The following is a 24,475-nucleotide window of genomic DNA, read 5'->3' on the forward strand; positions in this document are numbered from 1 at the left end:
CATTGCTTTAGTCCTAGTGTCTCTTTTCTGCATTCTCTCCACAATCTCCTGTTCTTTTGACATTTCTTCTCCATGTCTACCATCTATTTTTCCAGTGTGTCCCTATCTGTCCTGTCCAGCGTCTGACCTCTTTCTCCCTCCCCCCCATGTTCAGCATCTCTCCTGTGTCCCTATCTTACTCGATCCAGCACACCCCTCTTTATCCCTATCCGTTCCCTCAGGGCCATGCCGCAAACAGTTGGCGCATGCGCACACCCGCCTCCCCTCCCCCCCGTGAAAATGATCGCTGCCCTCCTGCTCCCATGTCCCAACTGCCCGCCCTCTCCCCCCCCCACCCAAGATCCCTTTTAAATTTACCTCCGTCCGGCAGCGAAGGCGCGCCACAGCGTCAGTGAAGGAGGCGGCGCTCCCGACGTCTCTACTAGTCTTCCCTTCGCTCAATGTCCCGCCTTCTTCTGACATCATTTCCTTGACGTCAGAAGAAGGCGGAACACTGAACGAAGGGAAGACTAGTAGAGACGTCCGGAGCGCCGCCTCCTTCACTGATGCTGTGGCGCGCCTTCGCTGCCGGACGGAGGTAAATTTCAAAGGGATCTTGTTGGGGTGGGGGGTGGGGAGAAGAGGGCGGGCAGTTGGGACGCGGGAGGGTGAGGTAAGCATGGCGCGGCGGGTCGCCCTCCTGCCGTGCTTACCTCGCTTACCGTGTTGGCACGGCCCTGCGGTCCCTTGTGTCTAGTATTGCCCGTCTCTCTTTCCCTATGCTCCCTCCACAGCCAGCATCTTATATCCTTGTCCCTCCCTATGTCCAGATTCTCTCTCCTTCCTCCTGCTCCCCCACCACTGACCCCCGTACCTTCCCTCTGTTGGTCCAGCTTCTCACTCTTTCTTCCCTTCACTCCTCCCCCAATCCAGCATCTGCCTCCCCTGTTCCTCCTCCTTTTTGGTTCAGGCCTCTCTCTCTCCCCCCCCCCCCCCCCCCCAACTCTAGTATCTTTCCCTCCTCTCTCCACTTTGCTCCAGATCTCTCTCTCTCTCTCTTCCGAAGTCCAGCATCTCTCCCCCTTCCCTACGGGTACAGTATCTCTCCATCCCCATTCCTGGGTCCAGCGCCTGTCTTGCCACTCCCTCCCCCCAGTTCTCCAAAGGCTGCAGTGGGTCCCATCAGAGAGCGCACTGAAAGCTGCTTCTCTCTAGCTGACAGACTTTTCTTTGCGTGTCCCACCCACAGGAAGTTGCATAAGAGAGACGGGATATGCAAAGAAAAAGTTCCACCAGCCAGAGGCAGCATTCACTGCAGCATCTGCCGCATTGGAGGACCGGTGGGTGGGGGAGAGCTAGACAGATGCTGGACCTGGGTACTGAGGCTCCCTCAATGGTAGCTATGCCCTTGGAACCATGGAGAGTCATCCCATCTCCTAAAGTTCACCCTGAATAAGTAACGACAATTTTCCTTTTTTACTAGAAAAAAGCACTTTGTAAAGCACATACACAGTAAAAAAAAAAAAAAAGACACATGAACTTTCACAAATCTTTTTATTATGATTCAAAATGCTATGTACTAATTCCTAAAGTGATTCAGTTGAAACACTAATTTGACAGTATTCAGCAATAAATTTTTTTTTTTTGTCTGTATAAAATGTTAATAACCGCCCTGTTTGCAGAAGTGCTGGTATGATGGAGAGCCCAGGGAGTACAAGACCGTAGATGCTGTTAATGCGACGAAGTGCCAAGTTCCATGACATGGCCACTCATATGATCAGGACACTGCGAATGCTTTCAAAAGAAAAAAAAAAAGAGGAGAAAAAAAAAAAAACAATCAGCAGGCAGATCTGCCTAATGACAACAAAGTTTAACCAATTGGTTCTCTTTGAAGGGAAAGCAAGGTTGCCAGAGCTTTCTAATCATTCATTCCAATGTATGATATAAAACTGAGGGTCCCACTTCTATCTCTTGATCGAGAAAGAAAGCGAAGATACTTACCTGTAGCAGGTATTCTTTGAGGACAGCAGGCCATATAATCTCACACGCGGACAATGCAGTCCTGCGTTGCCTGGTCCAGAGCTTGTGATAAGCTTTTAAAAACAATCTCCACTGTGCATGCGCGAGTGCCTTCCCACCTGCTGCGCAAATGTGGAAGCATCAGTATAATACTTAAGCAGAAAAGAAAAAAAAGAAGACAACTTCTAGGGGAATATATGGCCTGCTGTCATCAGAGAATAACTGCTATAGGTAAGTATCTTCACTTTCTCTGAGGACAAGCAGGCCAATATTCTCACGTACAGGGAATCCCTAGCTACCAGGCTCATTGGAACCATCAAGGATGAATTGTGCCCCTCAAAGGATCTGGAATCGGAAACGTATGCAAGTCACCAGAAGTGCACGAGACAGAATTAAAAATGGGCCAAGCCGGGTGGAGTTGGATCCCAGAACCACCCCCCCCCCCCCCCAAAAAAAAAAAAAACCCCATATGAAGTAGTTATTCCTAAAGATGCAAACAGACCATTCAGTCAAGAAGTAGAAGGTAGGCCACTTGAATCAGGAATGAGATGAGAATCCACAGAATGAGTACTACATAGTAATCCTGCACATTCTCAGAAGGAAGCTAACGTCTGAGCTAGGGCTCAAGTATTGCTATTAGCAAGAGGATCCCCTTGGATAACACAGCTAAATGAAAGAAAAAGAAGGTGAAGAGAGATTGCAGTTCTAGATGGCAACTAAATAAAAAGTTGGCTAACGAACACTTGCACTGCAAAAGATGCAGCACACCCATGCCAGGGCAGAAGATCCTGAAAGGATACAGACAAGAGAATCACCACTGCAAATAAATAAAAGACCAATAGAAGCTGAGATGAGGACTCAGTGTTCATGGGAAAACCACTTGAGTGCAACAGAAAAAAATAGAACTGTTACTAGGTTCAAAACGGAGTGACCCAGCAATCCGAAGATAGATACACCAAAGTAGATCCCAAATAGTAAAAACTTGAGAGAGACCGGTAAACAGGTGGCTGACAAAGTCCACCTCTGCAGCAGACAAGGATCATTTAGGGAGAGAGGAGATGGAAGTCAAATCTCCATAACACACATGAAAGTGTGAGTGTGGAACGTCGGAGACGACCCACTTTGAAGCGAAAAGTACAGAGAATAGAAAAAAGGATCCCTACACGAAGGAAAAAAGAGCACTGGGTATAGAGAGATAAGCCCCCACCCAGTCGGGCTCAAATAAGAGCCAGAAAGAAGTAGAAGGAATTGAAATAGGACCTGTGTGGATAAAAAGATCTAGTCAAAGCTGGTATACCCATTGGCAAACAGCCTCCAGAAGAAAAGGGAACAGCTCACAGGACAAGCACACTGCACAGACAACGTCAGAAGAACTTACAAGAAGTCTTGCAAGCCCATGTACAGCCAGGATGCAGAGGTCCTGGACCAGAAGATAGAATAAACAAAAAACTCCCCCAGCTGTGTGATGAGGGTCAGGGACATCTGAAGCCCTAAGATTCTCAGTAAGAGAACTGAAGACGAGAGAAACAAATCCAACAGGCCAGAAAGAAGAGAAACCCGAGCCTATGGCGCCAAGCCAGTATCTTTGGCTGTGGTTTAGTTAAATAGTAGAGACAGTGGGAATCACATTCATCCATCAATACTTATCACTACTGAGATGACGCATCAGCTGGCCATCCTAAGAAAATCATAAGAACTCCTGCCGTCAACTTGCTGCTGTAAGAGTGAAAAAATATGAATAAAATGATCTAAGGAGAGGACATCAGTTAAGGAAGACAAGTGTAGACTAGGATCCTGAAACAGGACTGAGGAACGGCAAGATGAAATATCAAGAGATGTAAGAATGGTCAAGCGGCAGTTAGCAGAAAAACAGCCCACAGTTGAAAGATCCCAAAAAGAACACTGATGTGAAGAGGCCTCCATGAATGCGTTCAGAGTTGCACGGAGGGCAGAAGGAGTAACCTATAAGAAGCAGGGAACATTTGAATCCCAAGGGGAGGGCCCCTTTACATATCCGGACTGTACCCTGCTCTAGAGTGGGCACCTTGTAGGCTGAGAACAAAGGTCCAAGTGCCTGTTCAGGAGAAAAATAGTAAGCAGGCGAAGAATGTAGCACTGCAATCTCACAGTTAGAAGACCCAGCAGTTCCTGAGAGTGGAAAAGACAGCTGACCCCTAACTGACCACGCATGTCGAGTGGGCAGCGGGCAGCACCAGAAAGGAATTATAACAAAGGTAAAACCAGCTGAAACAGTGGTATTTCAACCCATACTGTTAGGGTTTCTGACCTAGGTCAGAAGCAACAGCTCTAACCATTAACACTACGGTGAAAATTGGAAGACATGCACCGCTACTACCAAAATAGAAAGCAAGAAGGAGAGGGCATACGACTTATATTGTAGAACGGGATAACACTCTGGTTCAGTAGGCGACTCGGGATATAAATGGAGGCATGAGAGTGTGACTCATGCAAAGAAAAACTCGCCAGCAACTATCGAGCAGTGGCCAGCAGACTGGCTGGAACCCAGGTGGCAAGCACAACCAGAGTGGTTGCTCTCCTGGCACTGAGAGAAACACCAGCGCTGGGGTAGGGGGGTGTCCCTCAGGATTAGAAAAAACAAAAACACACAAAAGGGGGACTGCACAAGCCATAGAAATGCAATCCAAATGGACCTCTGAGCGTCGTTCACGAGCAAGCTCTCCACTAGACAACTGGCCAGAAAGGAAAATATGTTGAATGTTCGATATCGACAATGTTGCTTTAAACCAGCACTGAAGTTGGCACCAACAAACAAAACGAGAGGTCGGCGCCAGGAATCCAATAGCGATCGGAAACGAGGCAGGTGTGTATCACACCGGTGATGACACCACAAACAACAATGCCGATACAGACGTTGAGGCCTCAAATGGCGCCGAAAAGAGATCCCCATAAGCCACTTTGACTAACTGGGGTCTGGTAAATATCAAAGACTCAGAACCCAGTTAGAAGGCACCAAGCCACAAAGTGGCTAGAAGAAAATAAGAAAAGCTTGATGGTGCCCCGTAAAACAACACACCAGAGAAATAAGACAAGAAATGTGCCACCACAGCTCGGGCCTAACTGTGGCCTCCAGAGCTATGGAAAAGGCAAAAAAAATAAGAAAGAAGCCCAAAAGTGAAAACAGGAAGAAAACAACCCGAAGAAATAACAAAAAAGGCACAACCCCCCCCCCCCCCCCCCCCCAAACTCCATAGAGAACCGGACCGGTAGCTGTGAGGAGAGCGCAAAAAAAAACCAAAAAACAACTTATGCTCCCGCATTCGCGGGGTAGGTGGGAAGGCACTCACACATGCGCAGTGGAGCATCGCTCGCGCTCCAGAAGACTCTTGTTTTTAAAAGCTTGTTACAAGTTCCGGACCAGGCAACGCAGGAGCGCATTACCCACGTGTGAGAATATTGGCCTGCTTGTCCTCGGAGAATAGTATTGTTTTGAGATTAATTTTTTACACCCATTAAGAAAAACTAGTAAATATTGCCTTTGCCACAGGTGTGAAGTATCTAAAGCAGAAGTTGCATTCTCTGTTTTGCCTCTATTCCCCTTGCTCCAAAAGACATTCTTTACCACCATCAGTCATGTAGAAATGCAGAGTGATAACAGCATAGGGAGGTATTTTACGGTTGAAGATTGAGGTTAAAGGATTTTGTTTAACGTTCAATATTATAACAGCACTGGGATCTCAGTGGACAGGGAAGAATATCTGGAAAAACAGAGAAGCAGGAAAGCAAGGTGACAATTTTTTTCAGGCCACATCAGTGAAATGAGAAAGTGCAGAGGTGGAATTGTAAAGCAGAAATTAAAAGAAGGAGCACGCTGAGAATGACTAGAGAAAAGCAGAAGCTCTGAACTAACTTTTGTTCAGTGTTCAAAGAAGATATGGGGGAAGAGCTACTGTGAAGTAACAAAGAAATGTATAGTAGAGGGCAGACATCACACCATTTAAAGAAGATAGGGTATATATAGAACCAACACAACTGAAGACAGATAAAAGAGCTTGTTGGGCTAAAACAGGGAAGTCAGAAAAAAAAGTTATAGTAGCTCCACTGCTAGAACATATCAGCCTTCTTCATTTCTCTGAAACAATTCCTGTTCAGAGAACAGGACAGATGTGCACACTTAACGTGTTAAATGCTTAACGAGCGTTAACATTTTTAACATATGTTTAAAAACTCTCTCTCTGCAGTGTTAAGCCCAGAGCCTTGAGGAGCAGGGAGAAGGAGCCGTAAAGGAGAGGGGGCTGCAGGAGAGGTAAGAACAGGTGCCGGCAGAAAAAAAAGGGAGAGAAAGATGAGGAATGGCAGCAGGAAAAAGAGGAAAAGAGAGAGATGTGATTGGGAGGGGGGGGGGGGGATAAGAGGAAGTGCCGGGAGAACAAAAAAGGGACAGCGAGACAAAGATGCAGACCATTGGGGGAGGGGGGGGTTAGAGGGACAGATGTTGGAAATAAGGGATGGAAGGAGATGGTACCAATAGAAGGATGGGGAGAAAAGAAGGGAAAAATGGTGATCATGGATGGAGGGAAGGGAGGAGATGGTGCTAGGGGAGAGGAAGGGAGGAGATGGTGCACGCCTCCTCTGACAGAACTTCCTGTTACACACAGAGGCTTAGGACCTGGTGAGAAGCAGCATGCTTTCACTGCAGCCTCAAGACTGAGGGCTGTGAGGAGAAGGGAGAAGGTGCACACAGAGGAGAGGGGGCTGCTGGAGATTGCTCCTTCTCCCTGCTCATGGCCCTCAGCCTTGACCACTGCAGTGAAAGCACGCTGCGTCTCACCCGGCCCCAAGCCTCTCTCTGTAACAGGAAGTTCTGCAGTTTTGTGGAGGAGTAGCCTAGTAGTTAGAGTACAAGGCTGAAAACCAGAAAAGTCAAGTTCAAATCTTGCTGCTTAGTCCCTGTGATCTTGGGCAAGTCACTTAACCTTTCACTGTTACAAGTACAAAATTAGATTCTAATTCCCCTGGGGACAAGGAAATAGCTAGTGTACCTGAATGTTGCTCACCTACAGCTACTACTGAGAAAGATGCTAGCTAAATCCAGAAAAAAATATATTCAAGCCACTTTTGCCACTTAATTGGCACACGTCTCTATGCACAAGCTTATAGAATTGCCTTTCACATGCCTAAAGAGAGGAGTGTGGTAGCCGTGTTAGTCCACTCTTAAGGTTATCAATAGAAATCAAACAAAATAAAACATGGAAAAGAAAATAAGATGATACCTTTTTTATTGGACATAACTTAATACATTTCTTGATTAGCTTTCGAAGGTTGCCTAAAGAAAATTTTTTTTTTAGGAAACTGGAATCAAATTTACTGGTTGAATGTTTAAGATCAATAAAAAAAGTGTAAACAACTGTGTACATGCTAAATTTATTTCAACTCTTACACCTGGATCATGTGATCAATTGTGTGATTAAAAATTTTAATCGATGTACAGCTCTAGTAATTAGAAAATACAGACCAGCTGCTTAGTCTTTACTTGTGGCTAAATCAGTGGAGACTAAACAAAATGAAAAGGACAGTACAGTAGCACAAATTCAAACGTGTGAAAGGCAGATAGGGATCATGTCTAACAAAGCAGAACCGCTTTTTGATTGGGTGAACAGAGAACTTGTTCATGATGTGGTGGTATACTTGAAATTTCAGTAAATGCTTGGAACAGACCTGTACAGCAGTGCTTCTGAACCCTCTCCAGGAGGCACACCTAGCCAGTGAGTTTTTAAGATTAGCACAATGAACAGGCATGAAATAAATATACATATTTATTGTATTTATTTGTTGCATTTGTATCCCACATTTTCACACCTATTTGCAGGCTCAATGTGGCTTACAATGTTCTGTTATGGCATTCGCCATTCCAAGTGCCTCTCTTAAGCATATACATTACATTGTGCTAATCCTGAAGACCTGATTACCACCAGGAGATAGCTGAGAAACACTGCTGTAGAGAAATTCAAACCGAGTACCTAGGAGACAGCCCCAAAGTGACAGACTGGATTAGAAATGGACTGAAAGCAGAGAATAGTGGTAAATGGATGAGTAGTGTGCCTCAGTCCTGCAGATGATTTTGTTTAATCCAGAGAGTTTCTCAAACTGTGGGTCAGGACCCCAAACGGGGTTACAAAGCCTATGTTTGGGGTCGTGACTTAGGTGGGTTCTCCATAGGTGCATCGTTATTCTGTACCTCCAGGGAGTCATACAACTTTATGTGGCTGCAATTATGGGGTCACAGCAACAAAAAGACTTGGAAGCATTGATTTAATCCCTTCAACAGCAGTAATGCAGAGAACGTCTCTTTTTGCATAAGACTAAGATAGCTTATGAGGATATAGTTTTTCCCCATCTCTGTTTCCAGCCCATTGTGTTCTTTCCTCTGTCTTTCTTGTCTTTTTAAACCACAGTTTTACTGGTTCACATATCCTATACCTTGGAAGTCACTAGCAAAGATCCTGTGGCAGGTGCAGCTCCTTGTGCATCTTATCAGATGTTAGCAGAAAAGCCTAACTGGTGAGTCAGTGCCTGCAGCCAGCTATCTGACCCTCAATCAACAGCAGCAGCAGCAGGAACCAACCTGCTGCCAGGACCATACATGATGTGCTGGTGTGGACTTAAGGTGGCACTGCAGCCATATATTACAATCACTGCAAGCAGAAGGGAAAAGGGGTGGGTTGGGGACAGCCTGACTGGCGCCCTCACTGGTATAGGAGAAAAGCCATGCTAGAGTTGCTGTCCTACTAGTCTGTGTGAGGGAGGGAAGGAGGAGTTGGGATAAAAGTGTAATTTATGACTCTTGGCTGCTTCAACCGCAGAGAAATGTATAGCTGAGGGCAGACATCACACCATTTAAAGAAGACAGGGTATGTATGGAACCAACACAACTGAAAACAGATAAAGGGGCTTGTTGGGCTAAATCAGGGAAATCAGAAAAAAGTTACAGTAGTTCCACTGCTAGAACATATCAGCCTTCTTTCATTTCTCTGAAACAATTCCTGTTCACTGAATGACAGATGTCTCATCGTAAAAGTATTAGAAGGGCTGCATCATTATTGAACATTATATTCTGCTCTGTACCCTATGAGGCCCTGGAACACCAGATGCTCCAACTATGAAACAGCACAGCAAGTATGACCAAGATTGAAGAAAGGGAGAATTTTTTTAGAAAGTCTCTCCCTCGAGTCTCTGAGCTGGTTACTACTGTATGTTAGAGGTCAGTTCAATACACACTTACCTCTTTCCTGCATGCATTAGCTCGAAAGCCTCATTGATTTTGCCAAATGGCAGAGTGTGGGTGATAAATTCGTCAACTTTGATCTTTTTTGCCATGTATTCAGACACCAATTTTGGTACACTCTCCACACTCTTCCAACCTGAAAATAAACCAAAGATTTTGTTCTGCTTTAGACAATTTAATCAGAAAGCCATTTTAAAAAGTTCTTCCCACCATGGTTAACATGTCTCTATGCATCAATCAATACATTTTTTTACATGCACATAAAAAACCTTGAGAGCGCTCATAAAGTCACTGGTTTGTGACTCACTTGCAGTAGCTGCAAATTCTGCAGTAAACCCACCCCCAACAGTTCATTACATTGCACGGATGAATGTGGCCTTTTGTAGGTGCCAGTGGCGTACCGAGGGCGGGGCGGTGGGGGCGGACCGCCCTGGGTGCAACCCAATGGGGGGGGAGGGTTTCTAACCTCTGCTTCATCATCAGTTCAGCCTGCCTTCACACTGGCGCGCGCCTAACATCTCTGCCGCCTGCCGCTCGCTGCGTGCGTCTCCTCCTCTCTTCCACAGAGTCCCGCCCATCTCGACCGACGACTGCTCAGCCTTCCTTCCCCTGCGGCACCCCTTGCGCCTGTGTGCCTTGCGGACTGACGTCTCTTCCGATGGCTGGCTCCTCTCCCGTCCTAGCTCGTGGCTGCCCGCTGTCTTCAGTGCAGCTGCGAGCCTGCGCCTTCCACTTTCTGCTGCACTTGCACTCCATCCCCACTGGGCCACCGGTAGTTATCAGCACTCAGCAGAAGAATCTTGGAGGCCACTTCCATCCCAGGTCCGGAGCAGAGCCAGGTAATTAGGCCCCGCAGTGCGAGCTTAATATTTATTTATTTAAATTGTGCTGCCTTGACTTTTTTTTTTTAAAAACATTTTATTGCATTTTCTGCTGCTAGTTTGCCAAGAGCATTAAGCTGCAGCAGGGGGGCATAAAATGTGAAAAGGAAGGACTGGGGGGGGGGGGGGCAAGAACACTAGTCTGGATGGGAGAGAAAGAGGGCATGCTGGCTGGCTGGATGGAGAGGACAGACAAAGGGGCGGACGATGCTGGAAATTAGAGAAGAAAGGGCAGACCAGACGCTGGGTTGAAAGGGGCAGAGAAAGGAGGTAGATGCTGGTTGGAAAGGGGCAAGAGAGAGAGGGCATAGGCTGGATGGAAGGCAAAGAGGGAGAGAAAGGGCAGAAGATGCATGTGCGGCTAGATGAAAAGGGGCAGAGAGGGGGCAGACTCTAGATGGAAAGGGGCAGACGCTGGATGAAAAGGGGCAGGGAGAGGGTCAGACACTGGATGGAAAGGGGCAGAGAGAGGGGGCATTCGCTGGATGGAAGGGAGAGAAAGGGCAGATGCACATGTGGCTGTATGGAAAGGGCCAGAGAGGGGGCAGACAGAGGGTGCAGAAGCTGGATGGAAAGAGGCAGAGAGGGGGGTTATACACTGGATAGAAGGGAGAGAAAGGGCAGATGCACACGCGCAGCTGAATGGAAAGGCACAAAGAGAGGGGGGTTGTTAAAAGAGGTCGGCCCCAGGTGTCAAGTATGCTAGGTACGCCACTGATAGGTGCTTCCAAACACGTACAGGTGGCAGTACCTCTCTTGCTGTAAAAGGATGGAGACTGCGCCCCTCTCTGGCTGACAGCTCTGAGTGTAGTAAAAGGATGATTAACAACTGCAATGGGATGGGTGTGTGGTGGGCATGAGAATCTCAGCATATTAGAACTGGTTCACTTTCCAATGGTCAAGCAAATTTCTAATTTTTCAGAAACAAACCAAACTACAAGATAGAAAAAGCATTAAAAAAAAAAAAAAAAAAAAAAAAATCCACCCACTGTTCATTACTTTGTTGCATTACATTTCCGTGTTCCAATTACCGAGTTTTGTAACAGGGTGAACTACAGTTCTTGCCACACATGCCTTTGTTACAAGGGTGGCCATATGGGCCAGCCTACTGGCTCCAGCCTTAAACAAACATGTTTACCTCTGGCTTTCTATTTACCAGCCCCAGTGACCAAACACACAGAGGGGCAAATTCCCAGGGCGCTCCCACATTTCCTGCTGCTTGCCAAAGAGCTACAGAAACACCAACCAAGACAAGCACAGGAGGATCTCCTCCCTTGCTCACTCTTCCAGCACTGGTTTTATATTTTCCTTTCAGAGGAAAGCAAGTGCAGACGAGAATCTTTTCATTTTATTGCTATCATATGACTAAAGCCCACAAATTCACATGAGCTCCTTCATCAGTTCAGAGGATTAAAGAATTATAAGTCCAATTCAGACTGAATAACCAGCTGAAAAATTATGTTGCTCTATGCTGTGAAAACAGGTGAGAGGATGTGTTCTCCTAAAAGGATACAAGGCATACAACTAAGAAATTTGTTTTGCCAAGGAAAGGAAAAGTCAACCCTACAGCATGGTGGAATGCGAATGCTTCTCCACGTCTGACCTGATCCTTACCTCCAAAAGCGGTCCCTTTCCACGTACGGCCAGTAACCAACTGAAATGGACGGGTGGAAATCTCTTGACCTGATGCAGCGACTCCAACCACCACACTGGTGCCCCAGCCCTTATGGCAGGCTTCTAATGCTGCCCTCTGTTACACATGCATGAGAAACAGACAAAAACAAAACAAAACAAAACAAAAACCTCCTTATAATTATAAATTCTGTACTATTCCATCAGACATGCAACTGAAAGTTACAATGATAGACTCAATACAAGGAGCCCCTGCCCTGAAATTAGCACTGAATTTCGCCTTAATTTTTAATTATGGATGTTTTGCAAGCTTGATTATTGAAGCAGAAAAGCTTACCTGGACAAGGATGCTCATCTCACCAAACAGAAATTGGAGCTATGAGAAATAACTACTAGGGTTTTCCACTCCAGTCCCTATGGGGGAAATGCTGCAAGTGTGCACCTTTTTTAAGTACCCTGTTGTTGCGCAGAGAGAGAATATTCTATAGCAGCATATGGACACCAATTTCATGATAGAATACTCACGTAACCCGACACGGGCTCACCTTACGTGCCCACAGTTATACCAGCCTTAGCTCTGGTGTAAGTGCGGTGGTGTAAATTCAGCAAGGGTGCACGTAACTTACAGTTATTCTGTAAGTTGCACATTTAAATGGCAGCACCAATCATGTCGACAATCACTGAAAAAAAACAAACCGCTGCAATGATAAAATCAAGAGAAAGGCACAGCAAAGGTGACAAGGTGGATGATGTCGATAAAACTACTTCTTGACTAGAAAAAAAGTTCACAGCAAGAGTTTATTGATAAAGACTGGACTCGACACAAATCGTGTTTTGGCCGCTCTGGCCTGCCTCAGGAGTCCCTGTTTATTGATGTTCAGTTGGTTCCCGAAGAGAGAATCTGAAATATTTAGTAAAGCCGAAGTTCGCTCTGGTGAAGTAACTTCACTGTAGCACATATCTACGAGCGGCACCGTTCGAACAGCATCTGATTCTCTGAGGCAGGCCAGAGCGGCCGAAACATGATTCGTGTCGAGTCCAGTCTTTATCAATAAACTCTTGCTGTGAACTTTTTTCGAGTCCAGTAATAGTTTTATCGACATCATCCACCTTGTCACCTTTGCTGTGCCTTTCTCCTAGCACCAATCATGTTCCATTCATGGGAATGCCTCCCTTTATATTCCATGCCTCTAAGGTGCACCTTAGACAACAGTGCTCTAGTTGCTCTGCCTGCCCTCATTTATTTTATTTATGCATTCTTATATCTATTTTCCAAAAACGAGTTTCAATTCAAAGTGGCTTACAATTTGCAGTTAGGTGTACTCATGCTGGTGAGGGAGTGAATATAGGTGTCAGCAGGGTTATATATAAAGTCCTACCTTGTTTTTCCTTTTCTGGAGCAGAATAAAATGTTTGACTTTAGAAATTCTGTATGATGCACTGACTTTCAGTTTGGATGGCAGATTTCTGTTATTAATGAAACTATGCTTCACTAAAGTTTCTCTATACTTCTATGGAACTCATTTTATGACTTTGTTGGTAATAGTTAATACATTTTCTTATTTTCCTATTGAGGCATACCATCTTGTTTAGGAGAATGGTAGTGTATGCTTTTAATTCACTGTGTGGTTGATAATTTGTGAGATGGAGCAGGTGGCTGAACAACTGGAACTGGAGTATTTTGTCAGCCTGCCCAGTCGATTGGATCGGGACTCTACACTTCTGCAAAGACATTGGGTGGTAACTGTTGCTCTTCATTTTGCTAATAGAACTGGGGGATGGGTTGGGGCAAGGGGAGGAGTCTCACAGTGACCTTGGTCCTAAAAAGGACATTGTAATAAGGGACTATGGGAGGAGGGGATAAGCAGATAAGGGAGTTTATGGGTACAAAGGCGGGGGAGTGGGTGTGTTTTTTAGTTTTTGATATTTTGGTGTTTTTATTTTGCTGTGATTTTTGTGGCATGTGTAGTGTGGGGGATTGCCCTTGTTTACTTTGGTGCCTGGGGTGGGGCTGCTGGCTGGGACAACCCTACCTACAACTTAGTGCTACATGGTCTGTGGTTGTTCTCATTTTTACATTTGTTTTTTCATGATTTCAAACAGATCCAGGAAAAGACATGTTTATAAATCAGCATTGGTGAAGTTTGTAGTTTCACACCAGCTGGTTTTCACTGCCTCTGACGGGACACTGGTTTGTGAATCCTGGGAGCTTTAAACAACTAATAAAAAGAACTGTTTTTCTTCATAAGGTCTGCTTCTTTCTTCTGTCCTGCAAGACTATGAGATGGACTTTTATCAAACTTGGCAATTTAATTCTTTGCTACATACCTCAATGGGTTCCTTGCCACACTATGTGTGTCATAGTGTTCTGCTCTGTCCACTGAGAGACATGTGGTGGATCTTAGTAAGATTTTTAGGAGGCAATTCTAAGGAATCAAATTAAATTTCCCATTCAAGGTAATCTCAAGTTTTCTCCAGGCAGCAAGAATTCTAGGTTTTAAACAATGGGCTCACAGGGGTGTGACTCTGTTACATGTTTTATATGACAAAGGTAGTATGGTCTCCTGGGCTGAGCTTCAAAATCGAGGTATTGCAGATGCATGGGATTTAATTTTAGTATATTAACAATTACACCACTGTATCTGTTCTCTAGATTCCAGTAATTATTTATTTGTTGCATTTGTATCCCACATTCCCCCACCTATTTGCAGGCTCAATGTGGCTTACATAGATTTGATAACATTGTCATAACAGGATATCGGATACTGTTAGTAATGTGTAGTGCTTAGGAGGGGTAAGGGGAAGAGAGAAGAGAGTTGTTAGGGTAATTATAGGAGGTGTGCGCTCATAGTTGAGTGGATTTGGTGAGGTTATAAGTTCTCATTGTAGGCCTTGTTGAAGAAGAATGTTTTCAGAGATTACCGAAAGATAGATGTTTCTTTGATTGCTTTCAGGTCTGTAGGTAATGCATTCCATATCTGCGTGCTCCTGTAAGAGAAGGTAGTGGTGTGCATCAGCTTGTATTTAAGTCCTTTGCAGCTGGGGTAGTGCAGGTTGAGAAATTTACGGGATGATCTTGTGGCGTTTCTGGGAGGTAGGTCTACGAGGTTTAGCATGTAGATTGGGGCGTCTGCATGAATAATTTTGTGTATCAACGTGCAGATCTTGAACGCAATGCGTTCCTTCAGTGGGAGCCAGTGAAGTTTCTCTCTTAGTGGTTTTGCGCTTTTATATTTGGCTTTTCCAAATATGAGTCTGGTGGCTGTATTCTGGGCCGTTTGTAGTTTTTTGATTGTCTGTTCTTTGCATCCGGTGTATAGTGCATTGCAGTAGTCCAGATGGCTTATTACCATTGACTGTACCAGGGTACGGAAGATGTATCTCGGGAAGAAAGGTTTTACTCTTAAGTTTCCACATGGTATAGAACATCTTTTTCGTCGTGTTTTTCATATGGGTGTCAAGAGTGAGGTTTCGGTCAATAGTGACTCCGAGAATTTTCAAGTTTTGTGAGACCGGAAGAGAACGGTATGGTGTGGTTATGGCGTTGAAGTTTTTTTGTGTTATGTTGTGAGGTGAGTACAAGACATTGTGTTTTTTCTGCGTTAAGTTTTAGTTGGAATGCATCTGCCCAGGTGTGTATTATTTGGAGGCTTTGGTTGATCTCGTTGGTGATTTCAATTAGATCTTGTTTGAATGGGATGTAGATTGTGACGTCATCTGCATAAATGTAGGGGTTGAGGTTTTGATTGGCTAATAATTTGGCTAGAGGTATCATCATTAGGTTGAACAATGTTGGTGAGAGAGGGGATCCCTGGAGGACACCACATTTAGGTATCCATGGTGGTGACCTGTCTGCGTTCGTTGTTACTTGGCATGATCTTGTGGGTAAGAATCCTTTGAACTGTGCCTCCTACTCCAAAGTATTCTAGTATATGTATTAGTATTTCATGGTTGACCATGTCAAAGGCACTGGACATGTCGAATTGCAGGAGGAGGATGTTGTTACCTGTCGCAATTGCTTATTTGAATGAGTTCATTGCGGACACTAGTACCGTTTCAGTGCTGTGATTCGTCCTAAATCCTGATTGGGACTCGTGCAGAATTGAGTGTTTGTTTAGGTATTCAGTAAGTTGTTTCGTCACTATGCCTTCCATGAGTTTGGTCATGAGTTTGGAATTTCCTTTGGAAGATCTTCTAAAAGAGGTTTTTTAGACAATCTTCCAAAGGAAATTCCAAACTACTGAAAGATTTCCAGAAGATGGACTCTGTGTCCGCACTTTATCGTGAACTGCAATAATTTTCTACATTTAGGAGTCGAGAAATGTTGAGCACCAGGTGGAGCACAGACCTAAGCCTCCCTTTGGTGGTGTTTGATCTAGATCAATTAATAAAATGAATACCAGAAATTTCCTAAGGCTAAGTTAAGCGTGTCAATTTTGTACTCTTCAGTGGGCATATTTTGTAGGAATTGTAATCAAGGAACTAATTCTTTTTTCCATGCCTTTTGGAAGTTGTCCAAATTTTTTTTTTTTTTTTTTAGCAGGCAATATTACGGCAATTTGAAGGTCTATTGAGACAACTTCTCCCCCTCTCACCAGCGGGTCTATTGTTGGATAAATATGAGGCATTTTGCGTTAAAAATCATGGTCCGTGTCTCTTACTCAGGAAATCAGGGGTACTGGGTAAAAAGGTAAAATTATGTATAATCATACCTGATAATTTTCTTTCCATTAATCATAGCTGATCAATCCATAGACTGGTGGGTTGTGTCCATCTACCAGCAGGTGGAGATAGAGAGCAAACTTTTGCCTCCCTATATGTGGTCATGTGCTGCCGGAAACTCCTCAGTATGTCGATATCAAAGCTCCATCCGCAGGACTCAGCACTTAGAGAATTACACCCACGAAGGGACACTCTGCCCAGCTCACCACCGCCGAAACGGGGGAGGGGAATTAACCCAGCTCATCCCCACACAAGTGGGGGAGGGGAATCCGTCCAGCTCATCCCCGCGGAGCGGGGGAGGGACACCACACCCGCCGATGCGGGGGGATCTGGCTTATCCTGCAACCGCAACCGCGGGAGGAGCTGACTGACCCTAACACCGCCGAAGCGGGAGGGGTACAAAGCTGCCCTACAGCCGCACGAAGCGGGAGGGAGTGCCGGCAGAATTTATGTCTCAATCCAGCCCCGTAAAACGGAGGGGAGAGGAATGCAGCAGCTCACTGTAACACAAACTCGTCTCAACTCTTGAAGAATCCAAGTGAAAGAAGAACTTGAACACGAAGTCCTCCTGAAGTAACTGAAGGCTAAACTTGAACCTAAATTCAACCAGAATATAAACAGTACAGATATCTGGGAGGGGCTATGGATTGATCAGCTATGATTAATGGAAAGAAAATTATCAGGTATGATTATACATAATTTTACCTTCCATATCATCAAGCTGATCAATCCATAGACTGGTGGGATGTACCGAAGCAGTACTCACCCAGGGCGGGACATAGAAATCCCTGACCTCAACACTGAAGCTCCAAACCGGGCCTCCGCCCGTGCAGCCACAGTCAAACGGTAATGCTTGGAGAATGTATGAGCCGAAGCCCCCGTTGCCGCCTTGCATATCTCTTCCAAGGAGACGGATCCGGCCTCTGCCATCGAGGCCGCCTGAGCTCTCGTGGAGTGAGCCTTCAGCTGGATAGGCGGCACCTTCCCCGCGGCCACATAAGCCGCTGCAATGGCTTCCTTGACCCATCTTGCCACTGTAGGCTTAGCAGCCTGCAGACCCTTACGAGGACCTGCAAACAGGACAAACAGATGATCCGATTTCCGGAAATCATTGGTCACTTCCAAGTATCTGATGATGACTCGTCTCACATCCAGATATTCAAGAGCTGAGTACTCCTCTGGGTAGTCCTCCCTACGAAAGGAAGGGAGACAGAGCTGCTGATTCACCTGGAAGCGAGAAACAATCTTGGGCAGGAAGGAAGGCACTGTGCGAATAGTCACTCCTGCCTCAGTGAACTGCAGAAAAGGCTCTCGACATGAGAGCGCCTGGAGCTCGGAAACTCTTCTGGCTGAAGTGATAGCCACCAAAAAGACTGCTTTCAACGTCAGGTCTTTCAGAGATGCCCTCGACAAGGGTTCAAAAGGCGGCTTCTGCAATGCTCTTAGCACCAGGTTGAGATTCCACGCAGGCACCACTGAGTGCAGAGGAGGGCGCAGGTGATTAACTCCCTTGAGAAAGCGCACCACATCTGGCTGCGAAGCCAGGGAAGCACCCTTTAGGCGGCCCCTGAAGCAAGCCAGAGCCGCTACCTGGACTTTAAGGGAACTGAGCGACAGGCCTTTCTCCAGACCTTCTTGCAGGAACGCCAACACTGAAGAAATTGGAGCAGTGAAGGGAGAAAGTGAGCCTGCTTCACACCATGCTGCAAAGATACGCCAAACCCTGGCGTAAGCAGTAGAAGTAGAGCGCTTCCTCGCTCTCAGCATAGTGGCGATGACCTTGTCTGAGAAGCCCTTCTTCCTCAGACGCTGCCGCTCAATAGCCAGGCCGTAAGACCAAAGGGAGAGGGATCCTCCATCACCACGGGACCCTGATGTAACAGGCCCTGCTCCACTGACAGCCGCAGAGGATCGTCGACTGAGAGCCTGATCAAGTCCGCATACCAGGGACGTCTGGGCCAATCCGGACCCACCAGGATTACCCTGCCGGGATGCTTTGCCACCCGGTCTAGCACCCTGCCCAACATGGGCCAGGGCGGGAACACATAGAGGAGCTCTTGTGTCGGCCACTGTTGGAGAAGAGCATCTACTCCCAGGGATCGAGGGTCCCGTCCTCTGCTGAAAAAGCGCGGCACTTGGCAATTGGCCGATGACGCCATCAGATCTAGGCTCGGCTGGCCCCAGCGCTTCGTGATGTCCAAGAACGCCTGAGCAGATAGTTGCCACTCTCCGGACTCCAAGGTATGGCGACTGAGAAAGTCCGCCTTGACATTCATGACTCCGGCAATGTGGGCCGCTGAAAGCTGCTCCAGGTTCGCTTCCGCCCACTGGCAAAGACTCATAGCCTCCTTGGCTAGAGGGGCGCTCTTGGTACCTCCCTGGCGGTTGATATAGGCCACAGCCGTGGCATTGTCCGACAGGACCCGTACAGGCTACAACACCAGTACCGGGATGAACTCCAATAACACCAACCGAATGGCTCTGAGTTCCAGGAGGTTGATAGACCACTTGCCTCTGCAGGAGACTAGAGCCCCTGCGCTGTCCTTCCCAAGCAGTGGGCTCCCCAGCCCATCAAAGAGGCGTCTGTCGTGACGACAATCCACTCCGGGGTCACCAGAGGCAATCCTGCAGACAACTTGTCTGTCTGCGTCCACCAGCTCAGCGCCTTGCGCACTGCTGGGTCCACGGGAAGGCGCACAGCATAATCCTCCGACATCGGAGTCCAGCGCAGCAGCAGAGATAGCTGTAGTGGTCTCATATGAGCCCTGGCCCAGGGCACTACTTCCATCGTGGCCGTCATAGAGCCCAACAGCTGCACGTAGTCCCAAGCCCGAATAGGAGAGGCTACTAGGAACTAGTCCACCTGAGCCTGAAGCTTGACAATCCGATTGTCTGGCAGGAACACTCTGCCCACTTGGGTGTCGAATCGAACTCCCAGATACTCCAGGGACTGAGTCGGGCGCAGCTGGCTCTTCTTCCAGTTGATGATCCATCCCAGGGAGCTCACAAGAGCAACTACCCGGTCCATAGCTTTGCCGCACTCTGCATAAGAGGGGGCTCGGATCAACCAGTCGTCCAGATAAGGATGGACTTGTACTCCTTCCTTTAGCAGGAAGGCCGCTATGACCCCCATTACTTTGGAAAAGGTCCGCGGAGCAGTAGCCAACCCGAAAGGGAGGGCTCTGAACTGGAAGTGTCGTCTCAGGACTGTAAAACGCAGAAAGCGTTGGAGAGGAGGCCAGATGGGAATATGCAGGTACGCTTCCTTGATGTCCAAGGAAGCCAAGAACTCTCCTGCCTTCACTGCCGCTATAACAGAGCGGAGAGTCTCCATGCGAAAGTGCCTCACTTTCCAGGCCCGATTGACCCCTTTGAGGTCGAGGATAGGCCGGACAGAACCTCCTTTCTTTGGAACCACAAAGTAAATGGAGTAACGTCCCTTGCCAATCTGATTTTTTGGCACCGGAACGACCGCACCCAGGCGGATCAGGTTGTCCAAGGTCTGCTGCACTGCCACAGCTTGACCGGAGACTTGCAGGGAGAGAGTACAAACCCGTCTCTTAAGGGTTGGCAGAACTCTAGCTTGTAGCCGTCTCTGATGACTTCCAGCACCCACGCGTCTGAAGTTATAGTGGTCCACTCGCCCAGAAACGAGGACAGCCGTCCTCCAATCTGCACTGGGGCGTGGACCAAGGCCCCGTCATTGGGTACGAGACCCTGGGGGAGGACCGGAGGGAGCACCTCCGGGACGGCGGTCTCTGCGAAAGGAATGCTGCTTGGGGGAGAAATTCCTCTTGAAGGAAGAGGGGGCAGAGGAACCCGACTTGCCCGGGCGGTACCGACGGGCTTTCAGCAACCGTCCTCTGGAGGTACCGGGACGAGTACTAGCCCGAGCTCTGACCTCTGGTAATTTCTTGCCCTTAGACGTGCCGAGATCGGTCACGATTTTGTCCAGCTCGACCCCAAAGAGCAGCTTGCCTTTAAAAGGCAATCTAGCCAGGCGGGATTTAGAGGCGTGGTCAGCAGACCAATGTTTCAGCCAAAGCCACCGCCGCGCAGAGACTGTCTGAGCCATGCCTTTAGCTGAGGCTCTCAAGACATCATACAGCAAGTCTGCCAAATAGGCTAAGCCCGATTCCAGGGCCGGCCAATCAGCCCTCAAGGAAAGATCCGAGGGGGAAGCCCGCTGCACCATAGTCAGGCACGCCCTGGCCACATAGGAGCCGCAAACTGAGGCCTGCAAACTTAAAGCAGCTGCCTCAAAGGACGACCTTAAGGCCGCCTCCAATCTTCTGTCTTGGGCGTCCTTTAGGGCCGTGCCACCTTCCACCGGCAACGCCGTTTTCTTAGTCACCGCAGTGATTAAAGAATCCACGGTAGGCCACAGATAGGCCTCACGTTCACTCACAGCCAAAGGATAGAGGCGGGACATAGCCCTAGCCACTTTAAGGCTCGTTTCCGGGACATCCCATTGAGCCGCATGGCTCATGCACGTGGAAGGATCTAGGCGGGCGCTTCGTCCCCAGCATAATGGCAGAGCCAACAGGGGCTGAGGGAGAGACGTCCTCCGGAGAGGAAATCTTCAAAGTGTCCATGGCCTGTAACAACAGGTTGGGCAAATCCTCTGGGCTAAAAAGCCGCGCTGCAGAGGGGTCATCCGCTCCATCCGAGCGGGGATCTATCTCCTCCAAGGAATCCGCAAAGGACCGTTGGGAGACCTCAGACACGCTGCCCTCATCTACATCGGAGGAGACAAAGTCCTCCAAGGCCTGGAAATCAACCCGAGGGCGTTTACCTCTGGGAACCTCAACCTCTTTATCAGAAGAGGGAGCAGGGGCAGCGTTTTGCATGAGGAAAGCCTGATGCAGCAGCAAAACAAACTCGGGGGAGAAACCCCCCAGACTGTGCACTTCCGCAGCCTGGGCAACAGCCCTAGACGCACTCTCAACCGGCGCTCGCAATAGCGGGGGAGAGACATGCTGCGCATCCAAAATGGCGTCCGGCGCGAAACTCCGCGAAGGAGCTGCGCGGGAAGAACGGCGCTTAACTTTAGCCGCTTTGTGCCGTCGCCCAAATTAAGGGCGTTCATGGCATTAATGTCTCCAACCTCAAGGGCGGCTCACGAAGAAGCCGTCCGAGCCGCGTGGCCGGCCAAGATGGCGGAGGCGAGGAGCGGGGGATGGGCGTTTATGGCGGGAAAAAACCGCCACGCCGGAGGAACGACCGGGACATTCATCGGTCACTAAACTGTCACCCATCAAGGGCGAATCAGGTTGTAAAACCCCCGCATCCCCTCTAGAAGCGCTCCAGCGATCCGGGGAGCGACCCTTTGCGCCCTCGCCCTCCGACGCCATATGCCACGAGGAGAAGAATCGGGGAACCCCCTGCCCGCTATAAAAAGGTAAAATTACCTGCTTGCCGCTCCGAGCTGTAACGAACTGGTGTCCCAGTGAGTAGCTGCAATGAACGTTTAAAGAAACGTCGAATTAAACGCCTTTAAAGACGTTTAAAATTTTTTTTTTTTTTTAAACGGAGCCAGCGGGAGGGGGGAGAAAAGGAGGGACCTGGCACCACCAGGTTTGCACTTGCTCAAAAGAGCCCTCAACCCCAGGCCTCAACAAAACCTAAGGATTAGGCTTGGAGGCCTAGCCAGAGCTGCTGCTGTGTGTGACCACCACCTGCTGAGATAGAGAACATACTGAGGAGTTTCCGGCAGCACATGACCACATATAGGGAGGCAAAAGTTTGCTCTCTATCTCCACCTGCTGGTAGATGGACACAACCCACCAGTCTATGGATTGATCAGCTTGATGATATGGAAGGTTATCTTAGGTGTGTGGATCAGTGATGAAGCTCTGTCCCTTCTGGAAATGACGTTACTCATGCAACTGGAGCAAAGACAAGCTAAATCTTCTTTCAAGTGGAAAAAGCTTTTGTTGGTAGTTTGGGATGTCTACATCCAGTCTATCTCACAAAGCGAGAAATCTTGTTCTTAATTTGTTTTAATTAACCCTACTTTTTAGGGGGGGGGGTCCATACTGCACATGCCTTTTTGGGGGGGGGGGAGGGGGAATGGGTAGTTTTGCAATTTGGGTTACAATAGGGATGGGGAAAATGTCATACACTTAACATGGCTGGTATTCTGAGATGTATGACAGAGGAGGTTAAGCGACAATGCCTCGGTTTTTGGATACTATTGTTCTCAGTCGGCCAGACTATGTTAGTAATTTATGTTCCAAATATCCTTGATGTTCATCATTCCATCTATTGTTAGTTTTGTTCTATTTAAATTTTTTCCATCAAAATACTTACCATTAAAGGTGGAGATAGGGATATATTTTGGGTAGGAGGGCATTAGTGTTCTGTTTTGTTTTTTTTATATATAGGAATGATTGCATATTAAGAACAAGGTTGTATTCTTCATAGAGTCAGTTCCTTTTATACTATTATATTGTTTCTTTCTGTGTACCTGAATAAAAATTGTTTAAATATAATTGACAGTGTGAATCCTTTACTGCCATGTGGTCTTGAATTTTCTGTTTAATCTGAGGGAAAGGAATCCTTTATTCTTCAAACTTCCCTTCACTCAATGATGGGTGGCAGAGGGAGAAATCACACCCTCCAGCTGCATGTGGCTATTGAGGGCCCTTACTGATCTTCCTATACCCAACAATCCACATGGTATCAGTAAAAATGAATGTAATGTTTCAATTAAGAGTCTCAAAAAAGGGTACAGTAGAATGTGGACCTTGGTAAATAGTCTACAGCACAGCCACAGAAGGTCAAAGAATGGCAGAAGTTACTATAATTACCACTGCCATGATTACACACTTCTCCTGCAACTTTACATTTAAACAGCAAAGTAGCTTTGGTTTTAAGAGTAACCCTTTGCCCAGACTACCCCCCCCCCAAAAAAAAAAAAAAAAGCTGAATAATTTTATTAAGTAAAAATATTATTACATTTTTTTTTACTATAACATGCCTGTGAAAAGTTAATGGTTTTGATTCAAACATCAATTAATGTTAACTTCCATTTATCAAGGTAAAATACTAATAAAACAAGCTAATCAATGTACCATAGTCAACTTACCATGACAGCAACATTCCCAATACACTCAAAGGAATAATCCACTCCACCGTCAGTCAACTCAATCAGCACCTCCTGGATAGGCTTTTGATAGTCGCTTGGGTTGATGCACTCTGTGGCTCCGAACTCTTTTGCCTTTGAATATTTGTCCTTGTTGATGTCAACCCCGATGATTCGAGAGGCTCCAGCTACTTTACAACCCATGATTACAGCCAGACCAACGCCTCCCAAACCAAAAACGGCACAGGTAGAGCCAGGTTCAACCTGTGGGAAGTAAAGCAGCCATGGATGAAGACTGCTGCACCTATTTTACCTTTTCTGCTACTATGCCAGACGATCTGATCTGCATATTCACCTTCTTTCCCAGCCCCAAGGTGCCTCTCAGCCCATCACCTGCACTTCTTAAGATTCCACTACCTAAATGCCAACAAGTGAGAAGCTGTGACCTTTACCTTGGCAGTGTTGACAACAGCTCCATAGCCTGTTGAAATGCCACAGCCCAAGAGGCAGACTTTGTCCAAAGGGGCTGAATCATCTACTTTAGCGAGTGAAATATCAGCCACAACAGTGTATTCAGAGAAAGTGCTAGTCCCCATGAAGTGGAAAACCTGCTTTCCTTTGCAGGTGAACCTGCTGGTGCCATTGGGCATTAGTCCCTTGCCTTGAGTGACTCTACCAAACAGAAAAGGCACAAAGAAATTCCACTTTTAGTTCTGAAATGCAGAATGGCAATCTAAAATGAGAAGAATTTACAAATTAAGGGCCTTGTTTGCTATGCAGCGTTATAGACGCGTTAACATTTTTAATGCATTAACCATGTTCATGCATTAACCATGTACGTGCCTACAATATCCCTATAGGCGCCTACATGGTTAGCGCACACACTAAGTA

General features: G+C 47.0%; 1 protein-coding gene across 2 annotated transcripts in view; it reads right to left on the reverse strand.

Moving 5' to 3' along the window:
- Positions 1–1,543: 1,543 nt before the first annotated feature.
- Positions 1,544–24,475, reverse strand: part of LOC115462522 (alcohol dehydrogenase class-3) — a 41,062-nt gene continuing 18,130 nt past the window's right edge. For both annotated transcript variants that reach the window (XM_030192511.1, XM_030192510.1), the window contains exons 5-9: positions 24,037–24,256; positions 23,588–23,848; positions 11,758–11,893; positions 9,260–9,398; positions 1,544–1,773 (exon numbers count right to left, since the gene is read on the reverse strand). In XM_030192511.1, coding sequence (XP_030048371.1) covers positions 1,749–1,773; positions 9,260–9,398; positions 11,758–11,893; positions 23,588–23,848; positions 24,037–24,256 — 781 coding nt within the window. In that variant the 3' untranslated portion in view covers positions 1,544–1,748. The remainder of the gene's footprint in view (positions 1,774–9,259; positions 9,399–11,757; positions 11,894–23,587; positions 23,849–24,036; positions 24,257–24,475) is intronic.

Source organism: Microcaecilia unicolor, chromosome 2, assembly GCF_901765095.1.
Source record: "Microcaecilia unicolor chromosome 2, aMicUni1.1, whole genome shotgun sequence".
Classification (NCBI taxonomy): domain Eukaryota; kingdom Metazoa; phylum Chordata; class Amphibia; order Gymnophiona; family Siphonopidae; genus Microcaecilia; species Microcaecilia unicolor.